Source organism: Zalophus californianus, chromosome 10 (assembly GCF_009762305.2).
Source record: "Zalophus californianus isolate mZalCal1 chromosome 10, mZalCal1.pri.v2, whole genome shotgun sequence".
NCBI classification, from domain to species: domain Eukaryota; kingdom Metazoa; phylum Chordata; class Mammalia; order Carnivora; family Otariidae; genus Zalophus; species Zalophus californianus.
The window spans coordinates 32,364,384-32,390,975 of NC_045604.1; the positions used below are offsets into that span (position 1 = coordinate 32,364,384).

The window sequence follows — 26,592 nt, forward strand, 5'->3', positions numbered from 1 at the left end:
AAGTCAGTGACACAGGTAATTTGCATTTTCTTAAAATCATATTGAGAAATTTAATCTGAGTCATTTGGTACTTTTTATATATTTGCTTTTCTGCTATTTTTAATTTATCATTGAAGTAAAACCATTCTTCTCCCCATTCTCTTCCTCCTTTTAAACATTATTTTTTCAAGATTATAAATAATATTTCTATATGGGTATTGTCCTGGAGATTAAAAAGATTGTAAAAACTGTCTCAGAGGCCTAGGGACTAAATCTTATCATGAAACCTACCATATGCTCCGCACTTTCTAGGCATTAAGGATCCAGCAGTAGGCAAAGCAAAGTTCAAATACTCTTGGAGCTTATATTGAACTGATGAAACAAATAAAGAAATGAATGAATAGAAATAGCTGTTATGTCTTCTGGTGGTGAGTGCCAAGGGATAAGTGATAAAGTGAGTGTGTGTGCAGGATGAAAGTTGTGAGGGGCAGGTTTCAATTTATGTAGAGTGGTCATGGAAAGCTGCTTTAATGGGGTAGTATTGAGCAGAGATCTCATTAAAGTGCAGCAGTGAGCTATGTGAATGAATGTATAAGCTTCCCTATTTACAAAAACATTTGAAATAAATCTGAGTATATGACTATTGTAAAATATTGGTGTTTGCTGCAATTTATAAACACCTCTTAATGTGGTAACCTCTCTCTGACTCAGTTTCTTCCCATGTAAACTGGGAGAATGGGAGTAATATAGTCTTAATCTCATAGGGTTGTTGTAAAGATTAAGGAGATCTGTCTCTGTCTCTATAGCTATGTAAACAAATACGTATATATATGCACATGTATAATATACATATGTATATGATGTGCTTAGAATTGTATCTGCATAACATTCAATCATGATGCAATGATTATTAACTATAATTTTATAAAAGACTAGATCTGCAGTTTAGAGTAAATGTTAACATGCCTACTACCCTTTAATTTTATTTGAGTTAAATAATAAAATTATTTTAATAAAGGCTTGGTATTTATTCAGGGAATTGTTTTTTATGTTTGAAGTAAACTTCTGCCAATTGTTTATGAAAATTCATGAAAACTTGATGGTGATGTCACTTCTAAGTTAACAGCTTTGTTTTGGTTCATTCCCTGGGACAGTAGGACTGATAAAAGAAACGTAACTCAAGCTTGCTTTCAGGATCTCCTTACCCTTCTTATGTGGGGGAAGCTGTTTTACTTGAATCTATCTTGAAAAATTCATACACATATCTGCTGTAAGTTCCATGCGTAGTAACATTTAAGGTCAAAGACCAGTACTATAACATAAATTCGAAATAAGCTATTTTTTAGGAAGAATTTAGTGAAATCTCTAAAACAACCAAAGAAGGAATAGTTAAGTGTTAATGAATTGACTTTCTTTTAAGCTTTTTACATTCTTATTTTATATATCATGAAGACTATATTGTATTTGGTATTAATGCAAGAAATTTTACTCATTTTCCTTGTTTTAAATCTACAGCCAAAATTTTAACTATTGGAAGAACATATATAACTTAAGGTGCATTTACATTTATAATTTTATTATGGTTTTAGGAATTTTGTTTGTATGCGTTTACTCTTCAACACCATATTTTATTAGAATCATGGTAGTCAACCTTATAGCTTGCTGGGTGTTTAGTGGTGATACACTGGTAGATAATCAGATTGCTTAAAGGTCTCTTTCCTTAGGTACTGTTTGTAGTTAAAATTATAATTTGTAATTTATAGAGATAAACTTTAAAATTAAAAAAACAATTAGTCTTGAGATACGTTAGTAGAACTATCAAGAGTAGTGATATGTTTTTAAATTTTTCATGAGTTTACCTCCATATTAAAGTGTGGTATTTTTTATTTGTTTTATTTGTTTCAAGTCTTTATGTAAGTTCCAGTTAGTTAACATACAGTGTAATATTAGTTTCAGGTGTAGAATTTAGTGATTCGTCACTTACATACAACACTCGGTGCTCATCGCAAGTGCCCTCCTTAATGCCCATCGCCTATTTATCCACCCCACCCCCTGAAGTGTGGTATTTTGTTAGGACCTATTATTACATTTTTCTGTATTTAAGTTTAATGAATTGAGACATAAACAGTTTAGTGTTTATTCTGTTGATACATACATTATCAAGTTCACACAGAAGTGTTCCTGGTGGGGCGCCTGGGTGGCTTAGTCGTTAAGCGTCTGCCTTCGGCTCAGGTCATGATCCCAGGGTCCTGGGATCGAGCCCCACATTGGGCTCCCTTCTCTGCGGAAAGCCTGCTGCTTCCTCTCCCACTCCCCCCTACTTGTGTTCCCTCTCTCGCTGGGTCTCTTTCTGTCAAAATAAAATAAAATAATATCTTTAAAATTAAAAAAAAAAGAAGTGTTCCTGGTAATACTGAACAAGAACACTGATTTTATACATGCTGTAGGCAGGCCCTAGATGTTTAAGCCCCAAGTGAATCTCTGATAGACTAGCAGAACATCATACCAAAGTCTCATGTATTCAAAGCAAAGGAATAAATCATGATATTACAAGAGTATATCAGTTGACTTATTGCTGTTTTGTGACCAGAGGTAGAGAAGATTGCTGTTTAAAGTCATGTCATTGGTTCTCAAATCAGTCAGGCATGAAGTCTTGTCATATGCCTCTATAATTGTACCTCACCAGACTTTCTTTAACTAGTCAGCTGGGGCTGTGCATTTTGTCTCAAACACCCGGCTGGCCAGCGTCTGACAGGAGCTTTCTCATCATCCTGTCAGTAATATGTTAACTAGAGTGTATCTTTGTGGCCTGTAGAAGCAGGTGGAAGAGATGCTTCTCTTTAAAGCAGATGTCTAAATGTTAGCTACTATTTTGACCAATATTTAGCTGGTATATATCACCCTCTTAAAGTCTATAAGCACATTAGTTACAGAGATTGGATTGTATAGTGCATGTTCTTTCTGGAATATTTAGAGCAGGCAATATGCTATGAGTGCTGGAATTGTGTTAATAAACTGTAATTTCATCCTTTGTTATAGGTGCCCCCAGGCTTATTTAAGCATATGCTTTTCTCTCCTTCTCTCATTAATTCCATCAAGGGCATATGCAAAAAGAAATCTTGTGGTCTCTGGAAAATCTGCTATTAAAATGTAGATTTTATAGGTTTAGACTGAAGGGGAATCCAGAGGATTTTAACCTCTCCATCTGGATTTTACATATTCTTGATATGTCTCTTAATGGTGCCACCTGTATCAGCATTTAATCTGAAAACTGAAGCACAGAGAATTTTCTTGGAGATTAAGAATTGAACAGTTGGTGAGAGAACAAAGATGACCCAGGTCTGCTTCCTAGTTAAGACTATTGAAGTGTGTCTGTGCCCCTGTGTTTTTAAAGCTGCAGCAGACTGGTGCAGTTAAAAATTGCTATCAAGACCTTTCAGGGAGAGATTCTAGGAACAATCTTTAGATATTTTTAATTCTTCCCAAAGCCCATAGCAACCAATTGTCAGCTGAAACTGACATTAGAATTCTACTTAGTAGATTAGAATTCTACTTACCAGTGTATTATTTGACATGTATACCACTCCTCTAAACATTGTATTTTCATTCAGTGCTAAGTGAGTGTGATTAGAGTGTGGAAATAGGACTGTTGCGGTCATCCTGTGACACTGTTGGAAGATAAGTGTGCAGTCAGAGGAAACTTCTGAGCAGGAGAACTGGAGGTGCTTATATCTTCCAACTCTTGTGGCGATAGGCGTCTGTTCTTCATGGAAACAAGCACATATTTCTGCTTTAGAGTTTAGTCTACTTGTCACCTAAAAGTAAACAATTGGCTTTTAATGTAAAAACCAGTTTTTAATATAACAATTATGTCATTATCTAAGGGGCATATTGTCAGTCGCTAGGTTCTGTGAGTTTTGTTCCTACAACTACCTCTGATCTCCACACAAACAACCTCGAAAGATTTTGGTTTACTGTAGTATTTCCTATCTGGAATGACTGACTTTTGTGCTGTTCATGATTCTCAATCTTAAATATAGGAAAAATTATATATGTATTGTTTCTGTTTCCTTGGTAAAACTATTGAGAGCAATTGGTTTATTTTTAAATATACCTTTTATATTTATGTTTTTGCACAGTGCAATTTTTTTTTTTTTTTGCATTTTGCATTTAGGCAAGTTTTTCTCTTCTGATGAAATTTCCTGGATTATATTCCCTTATCCTGCTCTGGGGCTGATTTGGGGATTGGCCCCTACGTCTCATCTTCTTCCCCTACGTAAGTTCTGTAGCTCCTACCTCCTCAGTCCTTTCTTCTTTGACCCTTGTTCTCCATCCCAACTGCCCATTGTCTTAGTTCAGGCAGTTGTCACTTCCCACAAATACTATTTTCAAATCATCTATTCTGAATGTGTTAGCATTTTCTCCATTTACGTAAAAGGATGGTGATGATGAGAGGAGTAATTACAGCCAAGAATTATGTAGTGTATACTATGACCTAGTTACTCTTTAACTTAATCATCACTTACTATAAACTCAGGGAGAGGACCTTATTTGATTCATACACTACAGTAAACTTACCTCTTAGGATAGTGTTCATACGTAGTAGGTTTCTAGCAATAATTTTTTGAGTCAGTGCCTGAAACTGCACTTTTTGGGGGGCTTCTTCAAATGTGTTTTGAATGCTTCCATCTTCATCCCTCTGCATGTTTTCCAAAATCTGGTTTGCTCTTTAGAGGTCTAGTTTGTCAGTAACTTCTGTTACACCTTTCATCCCAGAACTACTGTAGTACTTACCACATACTTTCTCTCAAGTTAGAATTATTAGTGAATTTGTTGAATTCTTGTATTAGATATTTTTCTTTCTAAAGGTTAGAACCATGGTTTTTGTGTGTGTGTGTGTGTGTGTGTGTGTATTTAAAAAATGAATTCAATCTTTTAAATTGTGGATAACAGAGAAAAGTTTTTAAAATAAAATTTTTATTAATTATATTAGGAAAGAGGAAGTGTCCATCTGATACTGAAAATGCCAGAGTAGAAATTTGTCTTTTTGACAAGTAAAAATGTGTCTGATTGTCCCTGTGATAACTTGGCTCTTTAATAATAGTAATAATAATAAAGATTTCATAGATTCTGAAGTTTATAAGTTAGAGACTAATCTCCAAGTAGGCTTTGTCTTTTAAAAAAAGGTTTGTGTTTAGCCATTTGCTACTAAAGAATCTTATTTTTGGGGGGGGTAAATGTATCTTTTTTAATATTTTTATTTATTTTACTTTTTTATTATGTTCAGTTAGCCAACATATAGTACATCATTAGTTTTTTGATGTAATGTTCAACGATTCATTAGTTGCGTGTAACACCCAGTGCTCATCCCAACACGTGCCCTCCTTAATGCCCATTACCTGGCTACCCCATGTCCCTCCCCCCCCCCTTCTGTAGCCCTCAGTTTGGTTCCCGGAGTCGAGTCTCTCATGGTTTGTCTCCCTCTCTGATTTCTTCCCATCCAGTTTCCCTCCCTTCCCCTGTGGTCTTCTGTGCTGTTCCTTACGTTCCACATGTGATAATTGACTTTCTCTGCTTGACTTACTTCACTCAGCATAATCCCCTCCAGTCCCATCCATGTCGATGCAAATGGTGGGTATTCATCCTTTCTGATGGCTGAGTAATATTCCATTGTATCTATGGACCACATCTTCTTCATCCATTCGTCTGTTGAAGGGCATCTCGGCTCCTTCCACAGTTTGACTATTGTGGACATTGCTGCTATGAACATTGGGATGCAAGTGCCCCTTCTTTTCACTGCATTTGTATCTTTGGGGTAAATATCTAGTAGTGCAATTGCTGGGTCGTAGGGTACCTCTATTTTTAACATCTTGAGGAAACTCCGTACTGTTTTCCAAAGTGGCTGTACCAGCTTGCAAAACCACAATGAGATACTATCTTACACCAGTTAGAATGGCAAATATTAGCATGGCAGGAAACAACAAATGTTGGCAAGGATGTGGAGAAAGGGGAACCCTCATACACTGTTGATGGGAATGCAAGCTGGTGCAGCCACTTTGGAGAATCTTAATTTTTTAAAGATTTTTATTTATTTGACAGTGAGAGACATAGCGGCGAGAGAGGGAACACAAGCAGGGGGAGTGGGAGAGGGAGAAGCAGGCTTCCCGCTGAGCCAGGACCCCGATGGGGGGCTCAATCCCAGGACCCTGGGATCATGACCTGAGCCGAAGGCAGACGCTTAATGACTGAGCCACCCAGGTGCCCCAGGAGAATATTAATTTTTTAAAAAGTCTCTTGTCAAAATTGTAATTCCTTAGGGAAAAACTTAATACATCTTGAACTCTTTTCAGCTTTATTAATTTCTATTGCTATATTGACCCTTGTTCAGCCTATATAGGAACTTGGTTTGGTATCTTTTGGCCTTCATACAGTCCTCGGTAGAAAACATACTGCCTTCTCCGTATGAAGATGTTTATTTGTTCATTCAGTGAACTATTTCTTATTTATGGAGTACCTAAATCATGTCAGGCATTGTCCTACAGGAAAGGTAACGAGGTCACAGCATCTGTATCAGTCTGAGTCCAATAAGGTGAGAGAGAGTACACAGTAATTTGATCAAGAAAAGTTTAACATAAAGAATTTAAAGCTAAGGCAAGGGACTGGAGTAACAAGAGATAGACTAGCACGCAGTGAAGAGAACGTTAAAGAATACAGGCATAGCAGATACAAAGCAGCTACTAACCTTAGGGCTGAGGTAGATAGAGCACCCAAGGAAGGAGCCCCACCTGGGCCTAAGATCTAGACCCTCTTGAAGAAGGCAGAACCATGGCTCATTAGATGGCAGAGAAGTTGTTGTGGTGCTACACTGCAGAATTTGTTGGAAACCTGCCCTTTGGATGACAGACGTCATCCTTTCAAACTTTCTGGAAAGCCTGGGGTGCTGAGGAATTTGTCCACAGAGAGATACCTCACTGGCAATACACTGCTGTGAGCCCACCTGAGGGGAAACAACTTCCTGTTTATCAGAGTTGTCTCACTGGAGGCACTGCCCTGAAAAACCAGTGGGGAGTGATGGTGCCAGGGTAAGCTGCTGGCTGTTTGGGGCTGCTGACAGTTGTCCACTGCAGTAACCACATGCAGGCACTTCCCACATTGTAGCCAAGTTCTGGAAAGGCTGCAAGACTTGCAAGAGCCAGAGGCACTCCTGCTATAAAACTGACCATGATGGGGAGTGCTGGGAGACCTCTGGCCACTATCATTTGTAGGAGTCAGGGGCTCCAGGAGCTGCCTGTTAAACAGGGGCCCCCGGTAGCCACCTGCGCTACAGGATCTGGGCCCCGAGGAAAGCAGGCCCTTGACAAGCCACAGGCTTTGCAGGAGCCTGCTGAGTGAGTATACTGGAACCAGGAACCCAAACCCTTGCTTCCTGAAATGTCTCTTCAGTGTCCTCTCCTGACAAAGTTTAACATCATGCCAGCTATTAAAGGGAATAATTATCTAAAGGGCACAGATCGGTTTTCATAGATCCGACAATAAGGGGTAAATTAGACAATAAATTGATAACTGGTCTAGTCCACCCCTTTGGATACTCAACTTCTATTTATACTCTTCTAAACACATTTGTACTTCTATACAACAACAAGACTAATCTATATATGTAGCTATTAAAATATAGCCATCCTTTTTGCAAATGTAGACATTTCCCAAAATGAGGAAAAGCAGCCCCAAGAGACATTATAATCATCTCTTCAAATTTAATTGCAATCACATTTAAATTTCTCTTAATTACTAACATATATAAAATAAAAATGAGAAGTAGAGAGGAGAAAAAATGGTTAGAAGATAAAAATGAACACATGCATATAAAAGGCAAATAAAAAATATGCAAAGCTACTCTGACCCTTCTTTCTATAACTGATCATGAGACAATATTGATATTTATGGCTTCCTTGTTTCATTACCCATTCCATATTTTCCTCACCCTCAGCCAGAACCTCAGCTAGTTGAGTTTACCTGGTATAATGACATGGACTTTCACTTACAAAGATCTGAATCCTCAGTAGTTCTGCTTTTTTTTTTTTTAAATGATTGCTGTAGTTTTCCATTAACCTTTATTATTAGGCATAGAAATACCAAGAGGTACCCCAGAGAACCTCTCATTTCCAGACATAGTCTTTTTTGCCTCTTTTGAGTAGAAGCAAACCAGTTTCCCTTTGGTTATTGAGATCAATCAGCCAGTAGATCAACCCCAGTTTTTAGCAGTTGCTTCAGTGACGGGGGCCTGAAATGGCCAGATGGCAATATTATCTTCCAGTTCACATGGAAGCATTTCTCTATTGGGAAGTAAAATCTCCAAACCAGAAGAGTTCTAAACTACTGAGACTGGAAATAGAACTTATGCAAGTGGGTTATTAAGTGTAATAATGGAAGGGCCACTCCCACTTCTACCCATTTGATTCCTGGTCTCATGTATTCTGGCAATGGGAGAAACAACACCATAAAATGCTTTCTGATTTAAAGCATATCCTGCATCATGTAAAAATAGAACCCTACCCTTTAAGGATGTAATAATACCAACTGGCACCATGATTGAGTCTTTTACGCCACTTTCCAATTAGGCCAGTTGCTTCTGGGTAAGACTAGTTAATTTAAAGGGCATGAGCTCATAGCTTTACTTACTTTGCTTTTAAATGAATACCTTGATGAGGTTCAATGCTGTACAGAATGCCATGCTGATGGATATGTTATTCTATGCATCTAATGATCTGGGTTACTGGCAGAAGCTATAGTCAAAGAAGACCTTATCCAGATTATTGATTGACTAGTTGATTGCCCTGGGGATTTATCTCACCAGAAGCATTCTGCCACAAAACCACCTGAAGAAGCTACCAGGTATTATTGCTGGGTGTTACTGGCCACTGTGTACTGCAGGAGCCAAGCCCTAGAGAAGCCATGTAGGAGCCTGCCTAAGAGCACACTGGAACCAGGAAGCAAAAATCCTTTCCTCCTGCAGTGTATCTCTGGTGTCCTGTACTGACAAAGTTCTACTTTGTCTTCTACTGACATTAGGCTCTCTGGTAAAAGAGGAAAACATCAAGGGCACAAATCCATTATCACAGATAGCAAAGAGTGAATTTGGAGCTAACGGGCAATATGTGAAGGGCACAGCTTCCATGAATCAGCTATTTTATTGTGCTTTCCTACTCTATTATGGAATGAGTAGAAAAGGAAGACCTTTAATTTGAAGGAAATATTTAACATTGGTAAAGTTTTCCAAAGACCAAGTATAACAGTATTGATTTATTCATTTGCATATTGATAGATATTATTATTTTCCAGGTATTATGTATTGGGAATTTCAAAGTTATTAATTAGAGTCATAAATATAAATTAAAACATAAATCATATCATGTCAGTGAATCAAGGTCAGTCATTGTGATAAGAACCCTAATACAGGAAATGTAAGAGGGAGAGTAGTAGATTAAAAAGTTGACTTCAGGATGACACTGTTTCTTGAAAGGAGTTTATGTCTTGTGTAGGAAATATTTACTTGTTTAACATGTCTCTGTATGTGTGTGTGAAAAGAGAGAAAAGTCGTGCTACATAATGTAGTTGGAGAGATAAGCAGTAGCCAGATCATGTAGAAACATGTTTGCTAAATTAAGGGGCTTGGATTTTATCCAACAGATTATGAGGAGGTCATACATAATATGACCAGTTTTGTTTTGGGGAAGATAACACTGGTAGCAGTATAAAAGAAAAATATGGGGTAGGGAAAATTCCCTCTAATAGGAGTCCAGTTAAAAGGCTGTGCAGTAAATAAAAGCAAGGGGTGACTCGCTTCTACACTAGAACAGGGACCATAAGAGGAAGATGAAGTTGGGTTTTAGAAACATTTCTAAGGAAACTTCTGTTGGATATAGTCTGTTTGAAAGTAGGTAAGGAAGAGGGAGAAGTATAGAATGACACACAAAGGACCAGTCTTCTGCACCAGGTATTTGTTTAGTTGCTGTATAATGGCAGTGAGCTTGATGTCATTTAATTACCAATAAATTGCAACTTAATAAGTGTGTGTGTGCATATGAATATTCCCATGCATGTAGATGCTTATACAAATGTTCATATATAGATGTATATATTTAAATATATTTGATATGCATGCTAAATATACATATATCTATGTTAAGTATATATGAGAATATTGTATACAATTTTAATATTAGAATATATAGTATATGTGTATAATTATTCATTCTTATTAATTATATATGCTTTATAAATTAAGAGTTATTTAATTCCATTTATAAAGATTTAGAACTTCCTTTGTGGTTGCTTTACAATTGTGATTGTCTCTTTTCCAATTGCTAATGATTTGCAACCAGTTTTATTTTGTTCCTGGTAAGAGATATTTTAAAATATGATTTTCAGAAATGCCAGTAGTTAAAAAGTAGCACCAGCCAGTTGGATTTATTTATTGGTTATTTAAAATATTACCCTACCCCAAGATATAGTAGCAGAGCGATTATATTAGTAATATCTTCTAAATTAGAGATTTGTGTTTCAGTCCTGACTTCTTAATGAAAAAATTATATGACTTCATATAAGCCATTTAACTTTTATCCTGTAGTTTCTTGTCTAAAAATTGAAAGAATTGAACAAGAATCATCTCTGAGATCCTTTCTACCTGTTAAATGAAGTAATTCTTTAATTGTACTGTTTATTTCTTAAATAATTGCCAAAATTATGTAGTCTTTCTTTAATTCACACGAACGTCTTAACCCATATTCCTTTAGAATTCAGTATCTACAACTTTAGGAGGAGAGAAGATAGATGGATACATTCAAGCAGTGCTGTAGATTAGACTTTTAAACTTTGGTGGAAAGGTATATGGGCCTTTTCCAGGTATCGAATCAACTTTGAGAGTGAGAAGTAGAAAGCAGGAAATTTAGTAATAGGGAAAGGTCATGTAGGGGAAGAAATTTGTTTAAAGCCTATGGCATTTATGTATAATGTGATGGCTACAGAGAACCAAAGAGTTGAGGAGAGTTAGTGTGACAGTAATGGTAGTTTATAGAGGGTAACTAGAAGGCAGACTCCCTAAGGGTAGAGATTTTTGTCTCTTTTGTTCATTACTATATCCCCAGTACCAGTAATAATAACTGGCACATGTTTCATGTCCCACTTACTAGTTGTGTGATCTTGGGCAGTTTGTTTAACTTTGCCTCAGTTTCCCTATCTGTAAAATCATTAAAAGAATGAATACATAAAAGAAGTAAGTGAGCAAAAAATAAATTAGAGTCATTTGGCTAGGAAAAGCTAATAAACTAGTGATCAAATGTGAGATGATTAGAACTTTTCAAAGGACTTGTGTATGATGAAAAGAGGTTAGGTTAGGGTGATTTTTCAGCAATTAAGTGGCAGAATTTGCCATCCTAATAGAATGAAGAAAAACAATGAAATAGAAAATAATATTTTAGTACAAAAGACGTTAAAAATGTACAAATACTCTTTTTTCATTATACAAAATTGCTGTTTTTCCAAATATTTTCTTACAACTATCACTGGATTTAAATTTTAAAATTTTGCTCAAGTAAGAATATATTTTTTTAAAGATAGATTTATTTATTTGAGAGAGAGAGAAAAAAAGAGAAAACACTAGCATGGAGGGGAAGAGGGATTGGGAGAGAGAATCCTCAAGCAGACCCTGCTGGGCACAGAGCTCTGTTGTGGGGGGGTGTTGATCCCAGGACCCTAAGATCATGACTTGAGCTGAAATCAAGAATCAGATGCTTAACCAACTGAGCCACCCAGGCACCCCTCAAGTAAGAATATTTTATACTTAGGATAACTTTGTAGTTATCAGATACCCTACTGCTACTTTTTTTGGTCTAAACTTTTAAATGGGAGCGTAAATTAAGCAAGTTTAAACAGATGGTTTCTTTATGCTTTCCACTAATTTTTTTTCATTCCGTGAGGAATTTATCACATTCCCATCTGCAGCAATTTATTCTGTATACCTGTAGTTATTTATAGTGCATAAATTTCTGAATTAAATATTGATTCAGTTAAAAATCAAATGAAGTCTCTATATTTCTTGGGTTTTGTGAATAAATACATTCTTAGGGGACATAAATCTGCCCCTCAATAATTCATATAGAACTTCAGCTGAAGTGAATAGAATTTATCCATAAGAATGAGGCACAGTTTAAGAGATGTGTGAGTGGCATTGTGTCCATATGAGAGCTTTACTTGTAATGTGTGTTGAATTAGAATTGTGCTGTTTTCATTGTGGTCATCACACTGATGGGTTGTTTACCTGCGGTCTCCTTGGGAATTTGAAAATGTGGTTTCCCCCCAAAATACATGTCTGTTTAATTGCTTAAAACATTGCTTGGTTTTATTAGTGGCTGATTTCCTCTAATAAATATAGTTTGACTTTAAGAAAAAGGAATGAGTGCGATTTTATATCACAAAGGGGAAAGAACTTTAGTTTGGCTTCCAACTAAATATTCTTGCACATCCAAACTGAGATGATAACTGGTAGAATTTTTATCAATTACCTTTTTAACATCTGAGAGAATCTGTTCCATTGGTTTCCTGCTGAAGTTACCCACTGTGATGCCGGAAGAAAGTTTTGTAAATTGGGTCTCTGTCACAGACCTCAGCTTTGTCTTACAAAGGTCAGGTGTTCTTGTGTGTCTGTTGAGTGTAAAGGTTCATTCTCCACCATATGATTAAGATAGAATATTTTCAGCCAGTAGATATTATTCAGAGCCCCATAATGATGGGAATTTTGAATGCTTGTATATCAAAAAGCAGTTTAAAGTAATGGTTATTGCACTCAGGAGCTTGCTTGGGTTGGTATCCTGGCTTTGCCACATACTAGGTGGGTGATCTTGGGCCATTGGCTTAACTTTGCTGCAGTGTCCTGATCTGTAAAATGGGAATAATGATGATAGAAGCTATTTCATAAGGTTGTTGTGAGGATTAAGTCTGAGTACATCAAGTACTCAGAATAGTGTCTGGCACATAGTAAGCATTATATACACATTTGATGATATTATTGTTATCAGTGACAATATCTCTGTTAGACACTGGTGGCCTGGAACTGGAAGTTCCGAGTGCGTTTATTTGATGGTTGAGTTCACTGTTGTCCACCTTTCTTGTCCAGTGTCTCCCCCTGATTTTGTAGGCCTCATCAGTTCTTTCCTTTTCACATGGTTTCCACATATGCTTATTTTATAATTATAGTGCATGGGAGAGAAATGTTCGCAGTGATTTTATTGTGCATTAGTCAGTACTGTGGGACCATATCAAGTCAATATATTGAGTATGCTTTGTGAAATCATATTTGCATTTAAATATTCATTTGTCATTTAACAAAGATGAGAAGGATTTTTTTCTTAAAATTTTATTTGGAAAATTTGTTTTTCTCTGAAAATTATAGCCTTATTATATATTATTCCTCATTTATTATTTCTATAGTTTGCAGAGCATAATGACCGGGATATGTTCTGACTCAAATACTGAAACTTCTCCCACCCTCTCTGCTTTCATAAAGAACAGCTGTGGTATTAAATCACTGACAGAATATTAGAAAAGAATATAGAGTTCTAGTCCTGTTGTGAGCCAGAGGTAGAGTCTTGGGTAATTCTAGTCCAAAGAAGTATGATTGTCATTTCCCTTTGTGCTTAAACAATCAATATATCATAAATAACTTACAAGTAAATGATTCTTCTTACTTGGCTTAAAAATTGATCTCATGTCTTTATAGTACTTTATTTTGCAAATCAGACTTCTAAAATACATAGTTTATTTTCCTTAATTTGCATAGGTGTTAGAATGTTCTAGATAAATAATTTGTTGTGACAGTTAGTTCCCTTCAGAGGTGTGGACAGATTTCATGAAGAATAAGTCTTAAGAGTCTCTGTCATATCCCAGAAGGCCCTGCAGTTCTGACAAGGCTTGCTTCTCTGACCTTACCTCCTGCTGTTCTCCCACTTACTCCGATCTAATCTACTCCTCTGTGAAGATGACTAGCATGTTCCCACCTCATCTGCCTGAAATGCTCCTCCCCTCAAAGCCATAACAGTGGGCTCTCTTATATCATTCGGGTCTCAGTTCAAATGTCACGGCATCAGAGTTTGTCTCTAATCCTCCTGTCTAAAACTGCCCCTCTGTCACTTTCTACCCTCTTAGCCTGCTCTAGGTTTCCTCTTAGAACTTACCTCTAACCCACATACTATTTACTTGTTTATTGTTTGCTTTCCCCACTAAAATGTAAGTTCCATGAATATAGGGACTTTGTTCTGTTCAGTACTGGGTCCCTGTGGCCTGGTAGAGATTTATGATAACACATAGGCACTCAAAAATTTTGTTTAATTGAGTAACTTACTATGATATTTCCAATTGCTCAGTTACTTCTTATGCTTTAAAAGTTTTAGAGATGATCTTTAGATATATTTTGAAGGTGGTCTGATGTGTAGTCTAGTTCTGTTAACCACCTATCTGGAAAAAAAAATCATTAAGAATGTAAAATGTTAGAATTGGTCTGATCTAAGACTAAAGAATACTACATCTCTCAGAGACAATGTTTACAGATCGTCTCGCATATCCTTCTTACTTTAAAGATTAGGAAACAGATCTGGTTATATTTATACATGTGCCAGAGGTCATACAGCTTCTTAGTGGCAGAGCCCTAATTTTGTATACTTCATTTCTTATTGTTTTATACAGCTAATACATAATTGTGTTTGATTTCCTAGTACATTTATTTTTTTCTTAGCTGTGTTTTTTCACTCACTACTAACTCTTCTGCAAAGTAGATGTTATAATAGTGTTCTCTCTAGTTTTCAATCACATAGCTATTACATGCTCCTAGGGGAGTATGAGATCTTTGGTCTGTTTCTGCCTGCTTTGGAAATCTCCACTTGAATGTCTCACATTTAACAGAATCAGTATTTGCAAAAATAAATTCCTTGTAGTTCCACCTGAACCTGACACTTTTTGCTGTATTACTTTAAATAATTCATCCTAGTTGCTTAGGCCAGAAATTGTGGTTAGGGAGGGGTAGTGTTTTTACCTCTCCCTGTCACCTACCCACTAAATCCAGAAAGTTGCCGAATCCTCTAGAACATCCTTCTTTCCTGGCAGACCTTGATTAGTAGAGATGATCCCTTGCCACATGCTGGCCGTTGCAGGTGTTTTGTAACTGTCTATCATCACGTAGAGCATTCGCCCTCTGTGTGAAGCCAATCAGATTCATCAGATGATATTGTGCCTTCTTAGCGAATAATTCATAACTTCACTTAAGGATGACCATTAAGAGGAAAGGTATCTATAAAGCAATTAATAGAGTGCTTTGAACTCTGGGTGTACCCAATAAAATAGGTTACCCTTATTGTAATTCCTCATTTTGAGAATGTAGTATTCTTGTTACACTGTTATTTTCTTAATAATGTAAAAGGAACACTTTCTCTTTTTTTTAAGGTTTTAAATGAGTTGTTTTAAAAGTAATCTGTGTGCAAATGGAGAAATGGAGTAAAGTAGCCCCCTTTCAAAGCTGTATAAATGCTTTTAGCCATTGAGTTACACTGAAGAGATGGAAAGAGTTAATACAGCTTTAAAGATGCCTAATTTACAACCAGGGAGTACCTAAGAGCTCTCAGAGAATTTGACCAAGTTAGATCAACCCTATTTCATCTCCCTCTATGAGGGTTCAAATAAGACAAATCAAGGTCTGTAATTGTTAAGTGAAGGTATTTGAATGCCTCCTAGTGGTATATTGTATGCTCCAATTAAGGAATTTTTAAAAAATAATTTTTGTTGAAGGAATATTGTAGATAAACTATTAAAGCTTGTAAGTGCCAAGTACTAAAATCCTTTAATGATAGCATCCTAAATAGAAAAAATACATTATTTTCATATAAAATTAATTAAAAATCTAACTGGAAAAAATACATAAAATGAAGATGAGTATACTTTTAATAAAAAATTTTTTTTTGGTTCAAATTGGATTCCTTTAATTTTTTATTTTTTTAGCTGAATTATTATGCACTTAAATATGGACAAATGTTTCTATTAAGATTGAATTGCTTTTTATACATTTATCCTTTTAGGTTAATTTGATTATTGTGTGTAAGTTTTAATTTCTCTGTATAACAGGAATAATGGTTTACAGAAAGTCTGTGGATTATTTTCAGATAGTTTTATTTTTAAATTCCGATTTTCAAGTTGAATAAAATGATTTAATTAGTAAGCTTGAAATGCTGACTCTAGCAAGACTTTTTAAAATGAAGAATGCTGACTTAATTATTGCTTTAAACATTAAAAAATGATTAACAGAGAAATATAATTTAAGATGTAAAGAAAAGTCCCATGGAAAGAATTCTGGTGAGGATCAGTAGGAGGGAAGGGAAAAAAGTGGTATCCCTTTGTTAAGCATTAAAAAAAAATATTTAATTAACTGCTTGCCAAAACAAGACAATTAAAATGGCAATTACCTTTAAAATAGCATCAATGTATTTGCAGCTGTTGTGATATAAAGCTAGGAAACAAAATGTTAATCTGAAATGAACAGTTTAAATATGAAATTATGATATACTTGGCTTCCTGTAGTACAGCTGTCAAGCTTGGGCAGTTCGCTGGTCAATAGTGACATTCTATGTGTCAGTGAACAGAGTCTCTTGATACCATAACCCGCAGTTCACACATTACTGAAGCTCCAACTGTCGAACACTCAAGTCCCCTGGTATTATTGCAGCTTCCAGAGTCTCCTGACTGGCTCATGTTTCATTCTTTGGCAATTTGCCCTAATGATATCCCTCAGGAGCTTTCAGCCTCTCTTCCTTTCCATATTTAATCGTGGTATATTAATCTGAGTGATGCGCAAACTGTGCTGCACAAATTGTAATTTCCTATAATTTCTTCTAAGATGCTCACCTAATTTTTCAGTTTTACTTTTATTTATGTTCTGAGTTTTGACTCCAAACGCTATATTTTCAGATAGTTATAATTGTCTCCATAAGATGCCCAAGAAGCCACTTTTGCTATTTGTATATTTTTTAGAGGGGTTTTGAACATAAGATTTTTTTTTCCTGGCAGAATTGGTAAAGATAATGTGATTTAGGTCACTAAATAAATTGTTTTGTGGTTGTTATTAATCTTTGATAACTTAAGCATGTCTTTTTGTTTGGAGGGTCAGCAGCTACTTATTGTTGTTATCCTTTTGCAAATTTTAGTTAACTGCCTGTCTCCATGGATCAGTTGCCCTGCTATACCCAATGTACTGGCAACACATATACATCCCAGTGCTTCCTCCGCACCTGCTGGACTACTGCTGGTAAGATGCCTTTGGCCAAACTCCTTTAAATCCAGGCTTTGTGATTAGAGAAAATTCATTTATTTGTAGATTAGGTAAGCTTGGTGTGTGTGTGTGTGTGTGTGTGTGTGTATGTGTGTGTGTGTGTGTGTGTGTATATATATATATATATATATATATATATATATATATAAAATATACACGAATGGGAGCCCTGAAACTTGGCTTAGAGATTGGTAACAATTATTAGAAGGTGCTTTCATGAAGGGCATTTCAAAGCTAGCAAAAATGTATACTTGGCAAACATAAAGTTCTTTAGACTTTGTGAGTACTTCTGCAGTCATTTAGATAATTAAATGCATAAAGAGAAATAAATACAGTCTTAGTGGTGGTTACCAGAAGTATACAGAAGTTACAGTATCAGTTAGAGAACTCCATATCCCAGGTGTCAGGATTTGTCTGCAGAGGGTGTCAGAAACCACATTGTCTCTGTCGGGGCACACTTTCATTCTCTTTACCTCAGGACACACTTTCCTAGACCCCTCTTCCCTCAGCAGCACACCAAATACCAAATACCAGCAAAGGGATTGCCTCTAAATCAGGGATTCCCTGAGTTTCTGGTTTAAATCAAAGTCTCAGCCCTAAGCCACTATGAAAAGCAATGTTGAAAAGTGTTGGGAATAATTTTGAAAAGCTTCCTGGCATTAGAAACAACTCCCAGTGATCTCACCCAATTTGAATTCAACTACACCTGTAGAACTTTTCTGTTTTCTTCCTCTGGAAGAGTGTGTATACCCACAGCGAGGCTGGACAAGGGTTAGACTCTGGGACAGCAGCTGTGGGATCTTCTTCTGGACTGTAGGGTAAATGTTTTCTTCCTTGTATAATTATCTTCTGCAGGCATAGCTTAATTCTTAAGAAATCTGAGATTTTTTTCTCTAAACCATGCATGTGCACATATACACACAGAAGGAAATAATTTTGACTATAATGTGTTTGTTTATATTATTAAAAAACAAAGCTCTTTTAGAATCAAAGTATTTAACTTTTTTATTTCATGAAAAGCAAATCACTTAAAGTATTTAAGGATTAAAATAATTTGAATTCATACATAGAGATTTTCTGTTAAGTTTTTATCACTAACCCTCTTCAGATCAAGTGATTGGAATGACAACACATATATCTGGCCATATATTGATGATACCAATATATGGTGTGTTTCCACAGCATGGTAATATTATTAGTATTGAGAATGCCGTAAAATAGGTTTCCCGTGATCTACCACTGCCATTCAGCCCTTTGAGTACTGGAAAGGGGCAAGTTTGGCAGGAGATTATAAGTGTGCAACTTAATTTTGTTGTGGAGTGTCACATACACAAGTCTGAGAGTTAAGCTAGATCTATAAATAGGTTGTTTGGTATTCATTTTAGAGTGTTTTCCTGTGACCAACATACCTAGTACATAATAGCATCTTGAAGGCAGGAATGGCAGTTTATTCACATTGACAGTGCCATAGATCCTGGCACATGGTGTTCAGTAATTAAAGTTTATTCATTTTAAATAATTTTTACAAAAGTATTTGAAAATATATTGATACATGATTTTTAAAAGTACATGTCAAGTTAGTGGCTCAAGAACTAACACTTCTAATGACGAAGCTTAGAATTATATTTTATCATATATAATGTTATGCTATTTTAATTTCTCTATTAAAACCTTCTGACCTCTTAGGAGGTAACGTCCCTTTAAGTTCAGTTGTCTGTGATGATTACACATTTAAGACTTTCTAAAATACTGTTATTTAGAAACTATTCTGTGATGTAGGTAGTTCTGTGCTAATTCTTTCCAGAGATGTCTTCCTGATACTTTCTAACCCTGCCATCAAGTTCTTCTGTTGCTTGCACTATAAGGAAGGAAGCTTGTTTCATATTTCAGTCCCTCGAATTTTCTTACTAGTTTCTACTTTGAAATAGCCTTTAGGACAAGTTCTAACAGCTTCTATGCCAGACAGTTCCCTGTTCCAGAGAGTACAGCAGTGATAAGCCAGGAGTTATCTGAAACTTCCTGAACCTTAAGGTCACAATGATAGGCTCAGCTTCGATCATAGGAACTGAGCAGTATAATATAATTTTTTTCTTTTTTTTTCTTTCGAAAGAAATAGGTGTCTAAGACTCTAGCTCTCTTGTGTCAGAAAATTTTATGGACTAAAGTATTTCTTAGGGAAAATAGTTTTCTTCCCTTTGTGTCCTTGCAAATGATCTTAGAATTATACTGATCTCTGTGCAAAAGGGAGAAAAATATTAGCGATTGTCTCTTCAGTCTCATGGTTTTTGAATAAAGACATTTTTATATTTCACTTCAAAAATAGCACCAGAAAGGTTTGATGGGTTAGATGTATATTTGCCAACTCTTCAAGGTGATTGGTACTTTCCAAATCCTGAAATAATCCTGTCTCCTGGAAGTATTTTTGTTTGCACACCTGGTATATCTGGTGTGACATAGACTGTGGAGAGTCATAATGCCATCTTGTGACCATGCATGAATATAGCATCTGGATCCACTAATGAAAGGCGTGCTAATTTGTTGACTTATTCATTCATCCATCCATTTGTACATCAAATATTTAGTGAACATCTATTTGCCAAGCAGTGAGTGTATGTAAGGTAATGAATGAAACTTAGTTTCTGCCCTTGTAGTTTCCAAAGAGAGGAAGAAATTCACACACATGTGCATGTAGCACACACACATGCACACACAAGAGGAACATGGAGTAACACTTCAGTACTATAAGGTTTATATCAGAGGCATGTAAATGCAACATGGATGGACACCTAGGAAGAAGTGGCCTGTACTGCTGAGTAGGATAGGGAAGGCGACTGGGAGGAAATGACACTATCTAGATTTTCTTTTAATCTACCAGTATAAAGGAAGAATGGGAATTTCTATTTAACAGGTACAAGATTTCAGTTATATAAGATAATTAAGTTCTAGAGGTCTGCTGCACAATGTTGTGCCTATGGTTAACAATACTGTGTTGCAGACTTAAACATCTCTTAAGAGGGCGGATCTCATATTAAGTGTTTTTATTACGGGAGAGAGAATGAGAGAGAGGGAGAGAGAGAGAGAGGGAGAAAGAGAGAACTTTAATGTGGCAAGTTCATGATACTGCCACACACCCTTAAACTTTCTGAATCCTTAAACACCTAGGAGGTAGTATGACTCTAGTACCAGTAAAATTATAATCATTCTTTATTTGTTCAAGAGTGGTTGAGTCACTTTTTTATTTAGGCTACCTATCTGATGGTTCTTTCCATGAAAGGAGCGGATTTAGCTTTTAGGAGAATTGTTTTTTAAAACATAAATGGAAAATTATGCTGTTTAGACTACCTAAGTTAATAGACTGCTGTTACTGTGTACCCACAGGTGGTCTCTGTAAGAAAACCTAAAAAGAAAAAAAAAAAAAAGCTATTACATGGTGATTATTTTTGAGTAAAGATTAATTGCTACCCCAAATAAGAAGCAGTCATTATGTCTTCTGTATCCTATCTTTGCAAAATAACTTCATTGACAGAAAGATCTAGGACAATTTTGCATGTGGATGATAAAACATCTGTGTTGCCAAGGATCTCTTCCTGACTTATTAACATGCTAATCTAATTAGGAGATTTCAACTGGGGTTGCAAAATTGCTTTTCTTGAGATTTGGCTGGTTTAATATTAGGAGGTACACAATCCAGTTTTCATGAGAAAGAAACTATTCAGTAAAATCTATATTCCATAAAATACAAAATCTGTCTATAAAACATATTCTATAAAATCTGTATGCAAAACATCATGATTATTTTAGGAATTTATGCTCTAGATTAATAATGTTTGCAATTCTAACATCTCTTTATGTTTTTGATTTTGTTAGTAATTAGTGAGATAAAAACACAGTACCCAGTAATCTCACAGAAAAAGTTACAAGTTACTTCATTACTAAGTTCTACATATGAGCCCTTTATTGAATTTTTATTCTAGTTTAACAACTGCTAAACATTTATTTTTTGTATTTCAAGAAATAACTAGCTCTCATGAAGTTTTAAAAGTGTTAGCTGTATTTCATAGGACTTCAGTAGGTTAGCTACCAGTTTTGGCTCTGAAGTTTTGCAATCTGATCCACTCAGTGTTCATCCAACATCTGTAAAATGGACATAGTAATTGTTAATTTTAGAAAGCTTTTATATTTTTGATGAACACTCATTATATTAAAACGTGCTTCAAAATTTGAGATACCATGGACTTTCTATGTTGTAAATTTTGTGGGTAGGATAAATCTGGGTGAATTGGAAGTTTGCATAGTAACTTGAATAATTTTTTTACTTATTTTGGACATGGACAGCTTGACATATTTAAGATCTTGGGATTTGCTACCCTGTTTTGTGAAAATGTTCTGAACCCGATCGTGGGAGCCCAGAATAGTTAGTGACATATATTTTATGTTTTCTGTGGAGTCTCAGAAGGAATTCCAGAGATGAGAACTTGAACTAGGGAAGTAATCAGCCTTCCTTTATTTAAGCAGAAGTGGGAAAGTCCACATTTATTCCTCCTATTTCCTTTTGAAGGCAGAAAAATCTGTTAGGTCTTAAGGATATCAAGGCCTATAAATAGTTCTTAACTTTCAGTCAAATGTTCCAGAATATCAGATCAATTCCAGATGGTCTGTTGTATTAAAAAAAAAAAAAAAAAGATAGGAAGGAACAAAGCTACAAAAGGGAATTAGATGGAACCTAGTACAATGAGAAGTAATGAACGGGATAATGAGTCAAATATAAATTTTAACCATCCTTATTTTTGGTGAATTCTGGATATATGTTAGTGGCTAAGCCATCTTTAAATAAATTTGGAGTTTTGAGGTTACCTTGAAAACTGTGGATCTGTCGAGGTGCCTGTTAGCTTTATCCATGACTGGTTCTCAGTACAGAGTGTATGCAGGAGTTTGGACAGCTCAACTCTTAACAGTGACCGTGACGTTTGGAAAATTAAGCAAATTCTTTGAAAAAGACTGTTTTCATTAACGTAGAAAGTGTTTGCATTAAATATAACACAGGGATGTCTATACAAGAAGTGTCAAAAAATGTTCTATTTTTAAATAGCTATTTATTTGCATATCTTCTATTACCTTTGTGGACATCCGTCCATTCTCATGTTTTCTTGTTAAATAATATTTTGATTTTAAAATGTCAAGTTAGATAATTCCCTTCTTGTATTTCATGAGAAATGTTTTTGAAATTACTAGTAAGCCTGATTTTATGTTATAAAAAATATTTAATGTCTGTATCCTCTGTTGGAGTGTAAGATCCACAAGGGAATGTATTCTGTTTATATCATTTATTATTGTACCATAGCCCAAGTTCCAGCATCTGGTTTGCTCCAGATATTATCTGTTGAATTAATTAATTCAGTATTATTCTTAAATATATTTGAATATTTTGATTTGTTAAAATTATTTTATTAATAGAAGTAAAAGTGGGGTAAACAGGAATGTATGACATTTAAATGAGCAGAAAGCACAGAAGGAGAATGGGGACAGTAGAGGAGGAGCTTGTTTGTCTTTGTACCCCTAGTCCCCAAGCAGCGCCTGGCATGTCGCAGGTCTCAGTAGATACCGGGTGATTGACTGACTCGAAAACCTTTGGTGCCATAGTAGGCATGAAATGATATATTAAGAAAATCATAGAAATAAGAAACTAATTGAATAAAAAAAGGTATATAAGAGAAATGTGAATTTGATAATTAGGATATATTTGAGATGAGGTATATGGAAGATTTAACTCAAGACTATAGCCTAGACGCTAATATTCTTCCTAAATAAAAAAGTCTTTTTTAGGCATTACCACTCTTTATTTAATTATAAATTATTTTGTGATTTTTATGCAAATAAACCTTAATTTGAATATACTAATGGCCTCCCAGATTAAATTTGACTTTTATATATTGAATAATTTTAAATATCTATAATGGGCTGTATTAGAACTGTACATTTAATTAATTTAATTTTTTAAACCTTCTGAATTACTTATATTGTTTCAGTTTTAATGGACTTATACATTATATATCTTTGATTTAGTGCCCCAATGCCATACCTGATTGGAATACACTCCAGCCTCATAGAGGTGAGTATCTTTCAGACATGAGATACGTGAGTGATAATTAATTAATAAAAATCATAGTTAAAACAGTTGTGTTTTGAAAGAGTATCAGCTGGTTTGTTGTCTAGTTTCATATTTAGGGTATCTTTACACAGTCATTTTCAAAAAGGTAATGTTTGGAATAATTTCATTGCAATTAGTATACTGAATGACCATCTTCAAGGGCATGAAACACATGAAAATATGTTAAAACTTCGTCAAGGTCATATGGTAAGTTTTAAATACTAAAAACTTAGTCTTTGATGAACCACTTTCTTTATGGCACTTGGGATCTTTTATATTTATTTCTTTTTCAGACCTTATTTTGAAGGTCAGAATTTATGTAGTTATGAGTCATAAAGGGAAAATGTTTTTATTTTTCAAGCTCCATTATGATCCAGTTTATAAGTGTGCTTTTTCAAGATGTGATTTTAATACTCTAATCATGAAGTTTTAAATTAGAATATAGCTTTAAAATTTTTTTTAATTTCCAGTCCTGCTGGGGATTTAAAATGCAGTAATTTTTTTTTGCACTGTTATCACTTCATTCCAAAATGATTTTTGTGACTTGTCATCATTATAGTGAAAAACTTGGAACTTTAAATACCTTGAACTTGGAATCCGCGAGATTTCCAGAGAAGACTTCTTAGAAGATTAGAGTCTTAAAAAAATAAATAAATAAACAAAAGACTTGGACCCAAACAAAAGACTTGGGTCAGTTGCATGGTGTCATTATGCTAGCTGATTTCAGTTTTACTCAGTTTTCTTTCTTTTTTTTCTTTTACTGATTGTGCATATTGTACATTAGCCCAGTTTCTAATCAACAACCTAAATGAGTTAGATTTGGTTTTCTCATTAGTTGTTGTCACTGTATACATCATCAGTCCTCACTTTGCTGATCAAGGAAGATCCTGTTGATTATTTTAAAACTCCTGAGGATCCTGTCTGGAGAAGTCATGTTCCTATAGTAGTCCTTCCTGAGTTAGAGAATTCTACATGTGCTCCGGTTTTGGTCATTTTCTCCTCTTGCAGAATGCTAGGGCAACATTTTTTATTTGTTTAATCATCAACAAAGAATACATTTTAATGAGTTTCTTTAGTAGACTTAATTTGTTTTTAATTTTGAAGTCTGAGTTGGATATCATTATGAATCTTTATTTTTATTAATTTTTAGAAAATTTATTCTTACATGACAAGGTACTGGCAGTGAAAGGTCAATTTGCATAAAATAAAGCATGAATGAATAGATATTTAGTCTGTTATTTGATTGTGGAATATATGTCTCATCATTCATCATTATTTTCACTGAATAAAATCTAACTGCAGTTAGTTGGTATGGGTTCAAAGAAGTCACCAAATTAAATTTGATATTAGTGCACATGTCTCTTCTTATTTAATATATTAATTTTTATAATAAATTTATTTGTACAGATGAAAAATATTTAGTTTATTGTACCTGTTGATGTGATAAATTTTTTTGCATAATGGTTCTATATCAACTTTTAAAACACATGATTCAGCTTTTCCAAAATATTATGGAAATGGGTATATGTTTTAAATATTTGATCACCCTTATAAATTTATTGGATACCTATAGAGAAAATCAGTACTTTTTTTAAGGAGCAAATCTAAGAATTTTTTACTTCTTACAGTGTTATCTTAGAGAAATGGTCCATTCTAATTTTAAATTGGTTCATCATTAAATAAGACTGTTTAGAGCCATGATTAGATTGGCTGAAATCACTGTACCTTTTATACTCTGGACTTATTGAACTGTCTTTGTAGTTAGTTCTATTAGGTTTATTTGGTTTAATAGTGAACGAGAAGGTATAATAGAACTTCAAGAATGTCTTTAAACCAGTTGGGTACCATTTAGTAACTTTCTCCTTAATTTATTACAAAATGGTACAAGTCCTGCAATTCCATTCTTATTATAGCATTAATAGGCAGATTTTTTTGATCTTTTGTGCTTATTTTATATTAATGGTATTATAATTAAAATGTGGATATATCTGTTTACATATTTTTACATATTTACATGAGACCAGACTGAGTAATTTTTTACATTTTGTTCGGCTGCAATTACAACAGATTTTCTTTTTTTTTTAGGAAGAATCAAAATATTCCCTATTCTCTCTCTTGGTCAAGACAGTTTCAATATACCAGTTTTACAAAGACTTCTAGATATAATTGTTCAAAGATGTGAAACTAATACCCTTTCAAATCTTTCTTTTAATTATTTCTATGTAATCATGAGTGAAAGATGGCTAGGAATCTCTTTTTAAAATGTGAATATGCTTCCAAAATAAAGGATAAAGACATTTTGTTCCCCCTGAAAATTAGACTTTAGGGATGAACTCAAAGGCCTGTAAATGATGAGAAATAAGTTAGTGGAGGCTACAAATGTAAGGATTGTTTTGTGTTTTAAAATACACAAAAAATAATTCTAAATAAAATGTTAGTTCAGTTTTACAAGAACATGTGACTACTGCCACTGTGTCATTTCCTTGCAATAACACACATGATGCACATATGTAGTCACATTGCCTGGATAGGTTATTATATAGAGAGGATGTGAGAGAAAAACTTACCAGCTTTAATACCTTGCTGTTGTCCTTCATAAGACTTTTGGTCTCTATCCTGATATTATTTTATTACTTTTGAAGAAAAAGGCAAATTCTCTTTTTTCTTGTTCTTTCCCGATCCAAGCAAGCAGATGAATTTTATGAGCTATAAAAATATGAGACAGAGAAAGTGGTATCATTTTATATGCTGTATGATCTTTTACTCCTGTTTAGAAAATTGTTAAAGCCTGACTTGGAAGGAAACACAGATAAAATACTAACATTAATCCAAATTAAAAAAAAAAATAATTACATACTATATTTCTCTTGTTGCTTATGTAGAATCGTTCTCCTTTAGTGGGTCTCATTGTATTGATTTATTGAAATCAATACATTTTCCATTCTTATTGCATGGTCCCTTGAACAGAATTTAATATTCAGCTATTATCACACTTTTTTAAACTAAGTGCAATTTGGAAAAAATTATACATTTCATGTTAATACAATCTTCTTTACTCAGAGTTTAGCATTTGTATCACCACAAAATATGTAGGCATCAC

The 26,592-nt window shown here is 34.7% G+C and overlaps 1 protein-coding gene across 6 annotated transcripts in view; it reads left to right on the forward strand.

Moving 5' to 3' along the window:
• The window catches only part of DENND1B (DENN domain containing 1B), a 271,874-nt gene that overhangs the window by 130,157 nt on the left and 115,125 nt on the right, over positions 1-26,592 (forward strand). For all 6 annotated transcript variants that reach the window (XM_027611195.2, XM_027611198.2, XM_027611199.2 and 3 more), the window contains 2 exons: positions 17,220-17,320; positions 23,408-23,453. In XM_027611195.2, the coding sequence (XP_027466996.1) occupies positions 17,220-17,320; positions 23,408-23,453 (147 nt within the window). The remainder of the gene's footprint in view (positions 1-17,219; positions 17,321-23,407; positions 23,454-26,592) is intronic.